General features: G+C 33.1%; 1 protein-coding gene across 4 annotated transcripts in view; it reads right to left on the minus strand.

Annotated features, from left to right (window-relative positions):
* Positions 1-12,141, minus strand: part of Dmtn (transmembrane and coiled-coil domain 2 protein Dmtn) — a 140,989-nt gene that overhangs the window by 77,096 nt on the left and 51,752 nt on the right. Inside the window, exons 1-2 of one of the 4 annotated variants that reach the window (XM_074186691.1) lie at positions 10,246-10,413; positions 10,058-10,093 (exon numbers count right to left, since the gene is read on the minus strand). The exons of the other annotated variants lie outside the window; for them this stretch is intronic. Of the exons in view, the coding sequence (XP_074042792.1) occupies positions 10,058-10,093 (36 nt within the window). The 5' untranslated portion in view covers positions 10,246-10,413. Of the gene's footprint in view, positions 1-10,057; positions 10,094-10,245; positions 10,414-12,141 lie in introns of those variants that run through there. 4 annotated transcript variants of the gene reach the window in all.

Consider the following 12,141-nt stretch of genomic DNA (forward strand, 5'->3'; position numbering starts at 1 on the left):
GGGCTCATCAACATAATATCAAGTGGGCTCAAGCTGAAATTATCCACAAAGAGGAACACTGGTTTAGGAGAAAATTCAAAGAAGCCGCGTATATGTTGTCCAACAACGCATTTAGTCAAGCTAGCGTAGAGATACGCAACATATGGAAACCCATCATCAAGCGAAAAATGACCAACTCCCGCCAAACGGTTATCTCCCGCTAAAACCAATAAAGCGGAAAGATTGAAGAGGGGATAGGTGCAAGCACTCGAATGGCCTATAAATAGTCGGATCTCTGAGGAATAAGTCCGGTTATCACCCAAAGACGATTGTGGAAATTTTTTAATTTTTATGTTTATTTTTCATTTTTTGTTGAAAATAATTTTTAATTTTCAGCTTTTAATAATATTTCAATTTTTATTTTTGATTGTTGTTTAGTTTTATGTTATTTCTTTGTAATTTCTGTTCAAATAAAATTGTTATTTTCGGTTAATCTTTTTAATTTTTCTTTTCATGGATTTCAAATCAATTTATATTATATTAGACAATGGAATTCCGAACTGATGAAAAGTTTTTTTATTAACACGCGCGCCTGCTGCCTTATTTGTAACCCTCCTTTGCACGCCTGCTGCCTTCCTTGGACTTGGCAGCTGATTTTCAGGCTCCCTCTCCGGAATCGGAAAATATCAATGGCCATTTTTCTAAACAATATTGTTAATAAATTGTTATTGTTAATAAATATTGTTTAAAAAGACTAAAAAACACGCTTTTATAGCATACGAAACTAAGAAATGAAAAATAAATATAGTTTTAAAAAACTAAAAAACGCGCATTTAAAGAACATCGAACTCAAAAGTAAAAAAAAATTTTTTTAAATAAGCTTTAAACAATAACGAACGAGAAATATTAGTATTATTGTGAAAAAAGCGACGGGCGCTTTTTTCACAAAAAATATTTTTAACTTTTTAGTTCAATGTTCTTTTAATGCGTGTTTTTTATTTTTTTAAATTAATTTTTTTTTATTGTGTCCCATTTTTGTGAACGTTTTCATACATTTGCAAAAACAAGCGAAAACTGAGACATGCATGCGACAATACAGTTTTACTAATACTCATTGTGCTTTGTTGATAGCAACACAATATTTACGAAAGTCTACAAACGAAACTTTGCAAAATGTATGTGAGATAATTTTTGGGAAAGAAAGTTTTTGGCTTTCTACTACTCCATCTTGATACAGAAAACAAGGATGAGGAAATCTTCCAAGGAAAGGAAGGAAGTAATCAATTTTAAAATAAGTAACTCTATATATGGATGTGTACATCATGCAAAGAAGTAACTTCAGACGACACAAACTGAAAGAAAGTCCTCCTGAAACAGCTACTTTCATATAAACATTGAATTACACGAAAGAAAAAATTCTTTCGAAACAAATACTTCTATATGAACACTGAATTATACAGAAGATACTTTTCTCTACTCAGTATGTATTTCAAACATTCGTTGTGGAATAAAAATCAGATATCATTCACATGAGTTCTACTTTAAATGAATGATAATACATTGCACTTACATGGAACACTGTCACCCTCACTGGTATACACCGATGTTTCGTCTTAAGACACTTGCCACAAGGCTCTTCAGTACCAAATTGGATAACATTATAGAAAATACACACAGTTCATTCATGAATTACGATTTTTAATGTCACGGAATAAGCTTGATCTGCTTATGTCATCGTAATGTCATTCATTCACCTATTTGATTTAATCCCAGCCAAGAGGAATCTTATTTGAATTGAAGGGGTTATATTTTTAGGAGTGATTAATTTTTGGGAAAGTAAGTTTTTGGCTTTCTACTACTCCATCTTGATACGAAAAACAAGGATGAGGGAATCTTCCAAGGAAAGGAAGGAACTAATCAATTTTAAAATAAGTAACTCTATAATATGGATGTGTAGATCACGCAAAGAAGTAACTTTCAGACACAAACTGAAAGAAAGTCCCCTTCAATTTAAATAAGATTCCTCTTGGCTGGGATTAAATCAAATAGGTGAATTCATTCATCGTAATGAATGACATTACGATGTCATCGATGACATAAGCAGATCAAGCTTATTCCGTGACATTAAAAATCGTAATTCATGAATGAACTGAATGAACTATAATGTTATCCAATTTGGTACTGAAGAGCTTTGTGGCAAGTGTCTTAAGGCGAAATATCGGTGTATACCAGTGAGGGTGACAGTGTTCCATGTAAGTGCAATTTATTACCATTCATTTAAAGTAAAACTCATGTGAATGATATCTGATTTTTATTCCACAACGACTGTTTGAAATACAAACTGAGTAGAGAAAAGTATCTTCTGTATAATTCAGTGTTCATATAGAAGTGTTTGTTTCGAAAAAAAATTTTCTTTCGTGTAATTCAATGTTTATATGAAAGTAGCTGTTTCAGGACTTTCTTTCAGTTTGTGTCTGAAAGTTACTTCTTTGCATGATCTACACATCCATATATAGAGTTGCTTATTTTAAAATTGATTACTTCCTTCCTTTCCTTGGAAGATTTCCTCATCCTTGTTTTTTGTATCGAGGTGGAGTAGTAGAAAGCTAAAAACTTTTTCCCAAAAAATTACATCACTCCTATAAATATAACCCCTTCAATTCAAATATGTGAGATAACTTCTAAGAGTACGAGTATATTCAGAATTTACTTTTCGGAAAGTAGTTGATTCACTAATGCCTTGTTTATGAAAAATACTTTACAGAGATAAGTTTTCTGGCATATTGGCTCAAGTCACGAATTACGAACTATTTTCAAGATTTTGTTACGATTGATAAACAAATGTTTTATTTTGGGTAATTCGGTTGACCCGATAAGAAAGCTAAATTGGTTTGTCAAGTTTATGACAGTCATCCTGTTGAGTAGTTGATGTAATAAGTTAAATATTTGTTCAAAATAGTGGACACATATCAGTTTACTACTGAATATAAGGAATGTTCTGAAGGTCAACTTGAATTTTTATTTTTTTTGCGATTCGCTTATTTATTAGTTGCATACCGAATGACCCCAAACTATAGTTATATTATTGAATACGATAATTGTGACTGAAAATATGATAAATACCCAACTTGGATGCGAATTAATTAAATACTGCAAAAACGCCATTTATTACGCTTGCATAGTCCTTATAGACCAGTGCTGAAGCCTTTAAAAAAAGGTAAAAAGTGAATAAATATACAGGCTGATTCACGGTGGATGGCACATTAGACGTTTCTGGTGAACCAGACAACGGATCACTTTGAAAATTTAATGGAGGGCATATTCGGACATTCTCTAGCCAACTAAAATATTTTCGACAATGCGGTGTTGCCGCTTCTATTAGAAAGCAGTAGCAACTTTGATTTTTCAAATGGAACACTCTGTATATAATATTATTTTTGGAATCTCCAACAATTGCCCGACAACTTTTCTTGATATTTCCCTATACCTATCTGTTACCGTTTTCGAAATAAAAATTAATTTCAATTTTTTTCTTCGAAAATCATGACTTCTAAAAATGCCGATATCTTTTAGTTAAGAAGTACTATGATATCGAAATTTGGTTTGGAGTTAGGTGATACTTGGACACTTCCCACACGTCAGCCTAATCTCCGTTACTTCAATACAGGGTGGTAAAAAAATACAGTTTTTTCGTTTGCTTGAAAAAGTTGTATAAATTTCTTGAGGTTCATTGGCGGTAGATTCGGATACATTTCATTGAACTTTCTACATGTTCTGCTGATAATTTTGTCACACTGTCCAAAAATAATAAACAAATTCATAAGAACTTCGTTTGAATAGTTTTGTTCCATCGTTTTGAAGGTATTTGCAACTTCTGAAGTGACGAAAATGTCGATATTATTAGGAGAATGTCACAACGCTACTGTCAAATAGTAATCATGACCTGCTTACCAAATACCGAATGGAAATACCATTCTGAAGGGACATTTTCACAAATAAATGTTCATAAATCCGAAACTTGACTAGTTAGGTATAGGTATGATATACATAGAAAGAAAGCAAATTTCAGCAGCTTTCCGAATTTTCAATAATATACAGGGTGTTCCATTTAAAATAATCAAATTTCAGCAACTTTTTCAAGCAAACGAAAAAACTGCATTTTTTTACCACCCTGTATTGAAGTAACGGATATTAGGCTGACGTGTGGGAAGTGTCCAAGTATCACCTAACTCCAAACCAAATTTCGATATCATAGTACTTCTTAACTAAAAGATATCGGCATTTTTAGAAGTCATGATTTTCGAAGAAAAAAAATTGAAATTAATTTTTATTTCGAAAACGGTAACAGATAGGTATAGGGAAATATCAAGAAAAGTTGTCGGGCAATTGTTGGAGATTCCAAAAATAATATTATATACAGAGTGTTCCATTTGAAAAATCAAAGTTGCTACTGCTTTCTAATAGAAGCGACAACACCGCATTGTCGAAAATATTTTAGTTGGCTAGAGAATGTCCGAATATGCCCTCCATTAAATTTTCAAAGTGATCCGTTGTCTGGTTCACCAGAAACGTCTAATGTGCCATCCACCGTGAATCAGCCTGTAGTATGAAAAATTAAAAAACGCGCTTTTAAAGAATATTGAACTAAAAAGTTAATTAACGAACGAAAAATATTAGTATTATTGTGAAAAAGGCACAGGCGCTTGATATACAAAAAATATGGCACGAAGCGCCCACTCTTTTTTCACAATAATACTTGTATTTTTCGTTCCTTATTGTTTTAAGCTTATTTAAAAGCAAGTTTTTTAATTTTTCAGACTATACTTATTTTTATTTTTTTAGTTTCGTATGCTATAAAAGCGTGTTTTTAGTCTTTTTAAACTATATTTATTTTATCTAAACTTTGGGATCAATCAGCCGTATATTGTTTAAAAAAAATGACCATTGATAATTTCCGATTCCAGAGAGGGAGCCTGTGATTATTGAAATATTGTTGGAAATAAATTTGTTTGAGTCAGTTAATTCATTAATTTGTCACAATAATCTGTCCGGAAATGAGAGAAACTACAGCAGTATAGTGCCATAGGCGTACTGCATTCAAATCATTTACTCTCAACGAATTAAATAAATGAATATACAAAATTGATTCTTGAAAAATTTCATTCATAGCAAAGAAAATAACAAATCAACTACGACAAATGTGAAAATATGTCCAGTAGTAACCAAGACATTCTCCAACAAATAAGTATTCAGTTGAACAGGATTGAAAAAACATTGTTTTTTTGAAGGCAGTATAAATAGGCGGTTTGAATTGTATCATCAACAGACACACTGCACCCATCAACAGGAGAAAATATTACATTATTTTCTGTTGGGAGTTTGAAGGCCATGGTAGAGGGGTTAGTCGTGATATTCTTCAGTTTACTTTGAGCGCGTTGAATAAAAGGCTATACGTGCGTTTCTTTAATGTCCCCCCTCCTTTTATTTTTTGAACGAGTCAACTCATAAAATTGAAATTTGCAATGATGAAATTAATGCATGAAATTGACAGATGAAACTTTCAAGATGGCGACTGGTCGCCATCTGGGAAAAAAAATAAATGGAAAGGAAGGTCTTGTGACACATCATTTTGAAGCTCCTGACGAATACTTTACAACCCTAGAATATGAAGTCAATATTTTCACCTGCTACAAAATAGCGGAACTTTAAATAATTGCCTGAATACATTGACATTTATCTACATAATATGAGGTAATCAGCTTGAGGTCAGTTCAGAAGATGCTCGAAATGGTTGCCTTGAACTTCTTGACATATGAACAGCCTATCCAATATTTCACGCCGAATGTTTTCGAACACAGTAACTTCAATATCTCTACAAATATTTATTATTCTCTGCCGTATATCCAATATTGAAGCAGGTTCAGTTTCGTACACCTTTTCCTTCAAATAGCCCAATAAAAAAAGTCCAAAGGTGTCAAGTCTGGCGAGCGAGCAGGCCATTCTGTAGGACCTCGACGGCCACTCCAAAGACCGGAAAAAGTAGGATCCAAATAGTTTCTTTCTTGTCTGGAGTGATGTAGTGGTGCTCCACCTTGTTGGAATACAATATCCATATCGAATTCATTAGGATTCGCTTCGACGATTTCAGTGATGAGAGGGTCAACAGTAGTTTTCGGCATATTCAAATACAGTTCCCCTGTTAAATTTTGATCAATACGTAGAGGTCTTACGATATGGTTATATGGTTTCCTAATATTCTCGCCCAAACGTTAATTTTTTCTGGATATTGGTTATGTGTTTCCCGGAAAACTCGAGGGTTGGTGTCATTCTAATATCGACAATTTTGTCTGTGAACATTGCCGTTTAAAGCAAATGCACATTCGTCACTAACACAAATATTGTGGAGATAGGTAGGATACCTTGCAATGCAATATGGGTTTCAAGTGGGCTTGGCAACCCAGGATGCCATCCTTTCTCTACATAATCATGTATTATAAAACTTCGACAACGGTGAAAAATCACTTAGTGTTCTTTTCGACTTGACACGGGCGTTTGATACCATACATCATGGTCTTCTTCTTGATAAAACTGTTTGACATGGGCGTCCGTGGTCCAAGTCTGAAATGGATTGAAACCTATTTAACTGGTCGTACACAGGTTGTTAAAGTTAGGCTTCAGACTGGGTCATTTGTCTCTGAATCTCGAAACGTTGTTACAGGTGTGCCCCAAGGTAGTGTTTTGGGGCCTACACTATTTATTTTATTTGTTAATGACCTTTCAAAAATTAATCATCCACAGTGCTCTATACAATTTGCTGATGACACATCTTTTACTGTCAGTGGTTCGGAATGTGAAACATTGTCAGTAAGAGCAAATGATGCTGTATCCAACATGCAAAATTATTGTTCTAAGAATGGCTTGATTCTAAATAATCTTAAAACCAACACCATTCTCTTTACAATTCAGGAAACTGATTGTAGTGTATTGGTTAGGTCTGAGATTAAAAGTATTGAACAGGTAAACTATAAAGAAATTTTAGGAGTTTTTATTGATTCCCAACTCAATTGGAATCATCATGTTGATTTCATACTGAAGAAATTAGCGACACACTGTTTCGTTATATGGAATTTGCGTAATTTTGTGTCTATTGAAATTCTTAAAAGTTACCATTATGCATATGTTTACTCTGCCCTCAATTACTGTATTATTTGTTTTGGCAACTGCAATAGAATCAGTGACTTATTAATTTTCCAGAAAAAGATCATTAGAACAATTTGTTTTAAAAAACCACTCGATTCCTGTAAACCACTTTTTGCAAAGTTGAATATATTAACTGTTACTTGCATGTATATTCTTAATTGCGTAATCTACGATAAATCAAATTGCTCCAAGTTTCAGAACAGAGATGATACATGTCTTCTTTCGGGCTTCACCCTGAGAAAAAACTATAACATTTTAATTCCTAGTCATAAGTTAGTCAAGGTCACTAATGGACCTCATATCATGTCAATAAAACTGTACAACAAGCTCCCAATATCCATTAAAAAAATAACTAGTGTAAAGCTTTTTGAACAAAAAGTTCGGAAACTATTATGTGAAAAGGTATTTTATTCGCTTGATGAATTTCTTCAGTCTGATTTGGAATTTTAAATTTTAACTATTGTATCCCTTTTATGGTCTAAATGTTATATAGTATGTCTTATAATTATGTTGTTTTATGATTGTGACCTCATTGTAATTGTACTGAGTAATGTGACTTTTTCCATGCCTTCCCTAGGTCTACGGAAATGAAGATTTTTTGATTTTGGTTTCCGTCATGATTTCGCAGAATTCTGTTCTTCGATGAGGGTCATCTTCAGTTAATTGATGTACCATTTTAATTTTTTATGGATGCTACTGATACCTATTCCTCTTCAAAAGTCTCCACACAGTAGAAGGAGACACCTCACAAACATTCGCGACGGAATAAGTAGACTGTTCAGGATTTACTACCATCTCACCAATTATTTGTACTTGCTGTTCTTCCAGAATGGACGGATGACCGGGGGCTTTTTGTTATGTACACTACCGGTAGTTGTGAATTTGGCTACAAGTTACCTCAAATATTTTCTACAGATAGGACGATTCGGAAAACGTTCATTGAAAATCCTTACGGTCTCGTAAAAGTTACGCGTCGCACCGTAAATAAAAATCGCTTCAATTTTTTCTTCCAATGGACGAGAATTGACTATTTTTGATATTGTTGACGTGGTACCTTCCTACTAGTAAAACCGAAAACTAAATGAGAATATTGTAACTGAACAATGATATTCATTGTCGTACTGTCATTTTTTGTCGTTTTTATAAACACAAAATAACTTAACAAACCTTATCGGGTTGTTGGCCATATGACAGATGGCAGATAAAAAGGAATATTTCTAGAAATATCGATATTGATGTTTGTCTTCAGGAAATTATTAAATGTTCCGACATTTTGTAGTAGGTGAAGATATTGACTTCATATTCTAAGGTTGTGAAGTATTCGTCAGGAGCTTCAAAATGATGTGTCACAAGACTTTTTCATTTACTTTTTTTTCCAGATGGCGTCCAGTCGCCATCTTGAAAGTTTTATTTGTCAATTTCACTTCAATATAAAGTATTCATGCATGAATTTCATTGTCCCAAATTTCAAATTTTTAAGTTGACCCGTTCAAAAAATAATAGGGGGGGGGACATTGAAGAAATGCACTGTATTTATTCACTATACAGAAATACTTTTTTTTCATGATCTTAGTGAAAAACTTGTTTCAGTAGGAAAATAGAGTGATGTACATATTTACAATGAATCTTTCTGTTTGTAAATAATTTTTGAAAACTTCTTCGGTACTCTCTAAACCCGAACATTTTCACCAGAAGAATCTGAAATAATTTTCAAAGAAATTTTGGTTACATCTACTATTTACTATGATTGAAGAAATGACATTGAAAATTTGAAAAAACCATTTCAGTTAGTACATACACAACTAGCAAAATGCACAGCAGAAATGAAATTCACACATAGTTATGTTCGAAAAGTTCGAAAAGAAACACCCTCTATGATACTGAACATGTGTATTGAACACTGAAGGTCTACTATTATTTTATTATGCTCAAATTCAATCCAGAATTAGTTATGCAATCAGTATCTGGGGTACATCTCCAGCCGCTAAAGATATATTTATTGCACAAAAACGAATAATTCGTTGCATAACAAATGCACCGAAGCTGCAGTCATGTCGAAATCTCTTCAAGAAATTCGGTATTCTTTCTTTTTACGGTCTCTATATTTTGGAAGTCTTAACATATATTCATAAAAAGAAAAACACGTTTCTCACAAGTACTGACTTTCATAGTTACAACACCAGGAGAAGAAACGAGCTCCGCCTACCAAAGTCACGTCTAAACCTCTGTCACAATCTACCTGATATAATGGGATTGAGACTATATAACGTCCTCCCCAATGAATTGAAGTTAATAAATCAGGCACACATTTTTAGGAAAAAAACTAAAGACTTCTTACTTCATATTACACCGTACGATCTGAATGAGTATTTTGAATATTGTCGCAATTGCTAGTGCTAACTTTTGTCATGTCTTTAAATATACTGTGCGGTCCGCTAGCATTTACATATTTTATTCACTTGTATACATATATTTATTTTATGCTAGTATTTAGTTTTCTTATGTCTTCAAATGTACTGTGCTGTCCGCTAGCATTTATTTATTTTATTTTATTCACTTATATGTGTATGTGTATGTATGTGTATATATGTGTATATGTATATATGTGTGTGTATGTATATATATATATGGATATATATGTATGTATGTGGTGTATATGTGTGTATATATGTATGTGTATATGTATATATATATATACCTATAATACTATATTTTACTACAATTTTGTATACCTTGACTTGCCCTATAGCTTCTTGTATGCTCATATTAAGGACCAATAAACGTATTATTATTATTATTATTATTATTATTACTACTGCCTGGACGCATCAATAAAAATGAGAATCAATCAATCAAATCCCAAGATAAACGTACTCACATGTATCGTATAAATAACAAGCATCTCATCATCCATCTAAAAGAAAAAATAAACCGTTACACAGTTTATTTCCCCAAAGACGCGTTGTTTATTTTGGTAGCGGTCTGTTGGCCCGAAATTGTAAATAAACAATTCTACCTCCGATATAGGTAATCCGGCAATAATCAGACGTTCACATCGATATTTACCTTCGGTTTTATTTTTCGATCGTTTCGTGGACGCCAACGTACATCAACTGCGACGTGGTTCAATTTCAATTTTTCATCGAAAAGGGTTTTGTTCCAGCGGATATATATCAGCGGACCAATTTCTGGAGTCGATTCACAGGAAATACTGTTTGTCGCGTCAAGGTGTAGTCATCATTTCAAGAGATGACTTACTTTCGAAATTAGAATAACATTCTAGACGAGTATGAGCTCATGATACCTAATTCAGCGTGTAATGTTTCACGCATGTTTTCGAGGTGACAGATAATGTCCGGTCATAATACCATTTAAAGTGCTTTCGGTAAATATTTAACAACCGTTGTTATATGAGCAGGTGTTGATGAAGTTTGTGCGGTGCCAGGATCACCATGGGCGAATTCAGTTTTTCCAGAATCTGATTTATAATATGAATGAGAAATGACAATTTCTATGGAGAAAAGAGAATTGGAACTTTCTATGTTTTCACCACTTTTATTTGTAACTAACGTTACTGCAGTTTCGTCCTATAATGCCTAAAAGGGCATTTTCAAACTTATACTTTACACTAACAATGGTAATAATAATCATGTTATAAGATCTGGCACTTTATCATCCCAAGGCATTTCAGATCACAGGCTAGTTTACGTTGAATATTTAACAAAGAAATTCAAAATAGAATCCAAACTTGTAACATACCGCTGTTTCGACAATTTCATTTTGCATACTTTTTTATCAGATTTATACCAGTTGCCGTGGTTCGAAAATATAAGTGAAAATGATATTGATAATGAATTGTACAATTTCATCATTTTTAATATCTACTTTTGGCAGACATGCCCCTCTTAAAAAGGTAAGAATTACAAAACCTCGCACTCTTTGGCTTACTCAAAATCTCAGACTTCTTATGAAAGAACGTGATAAAGCCTTTCAAAAATATAAAAAAACAAAATCGGTTAATGATCGTATGAGGTACAAAGAATTGAGAAATTATACCTTGTTAATAGTTAGAAACGAAAAAAGGGCATATCTCAAGCCTGCCTGTTCTGAAAAAATACCACGCAAAACCTGGAATGCTCTTTTTAACCTCAATATGCGTTCAAAAAAACAATATTCATTACCCAATCACCTCTCGAATCCCGATGAAATAAACAACTATTTTGCCCAATTCGTACAAAATTTTTCTAATAATTGTGATGAAAATATTGAATTTTATAGCAATAATTATTTAATCAGGCAAGATAACATTTCGATTCGCTACTGAAGACGCTATTCATAAAATCCTGAATGATATTAAAACTCAAGTTTCAGGGGTTGATAATATTTCAATCAGAATGTTGAAACTTTCTAGCCCGTTTATAGATAAATATATTACACATATCATCAATCGTTGATGAACGTTCATATTTTCCAAACTTGTGGAAAATTGCCGTTGGGAAACCCATTCCCAAGAATAATGATCCAGCTAGTTATTCTGATCTCAGAATTATTAGTATACTCCCAACCATGAGTAAAATTTTTGAAAGAGTTATTTATTATCAAATTAAAGAATATTTCAATACCAATAATTTGTTATCACCATCGCAATGTGGTTTTAGGCAGGGTTTTAGCACGGCTACAGCTCTTGCTACTGTCACACAAGACATTGTTGAGGGATTTGATAAGGGAATGATTAGCACTCTGATACTACTAGATTTTTCGAAAGCATTCCATACCATCAACCATGAGCTGATTTGCATGAAACTCAAATATTATGGTTTTGATAGTGCTGTCTTATTTCTCATCCGGTCTTATTTACTTGGTCGATCTCAAAAAGTTGTTGTTGATGGTCATCACTCCTTACCTCTTGATATTCTATCAGGAGTACCACAGGGTTCCATTTTGGGACCTTTATTGCTCATC

This window comes from Leptinotarsa decemlineata, unplaced genomic scaffold (assembly GCF_025532065.1).
Source record: "Leptinotarsa decemlineata unplaced genomic scaffold, Ldec_3_MD MMD2_P_RNA_scaffold_4, whole genome shotgun sequence".
In the NCBI taxonomy this organism is placed as follows: Eukaryota; Metazoa; Arthropoda; class Insecta; order Coleoptera; family Chrysomelidae; genus Leptinotarsa; species Leptinotarsa decemlineata.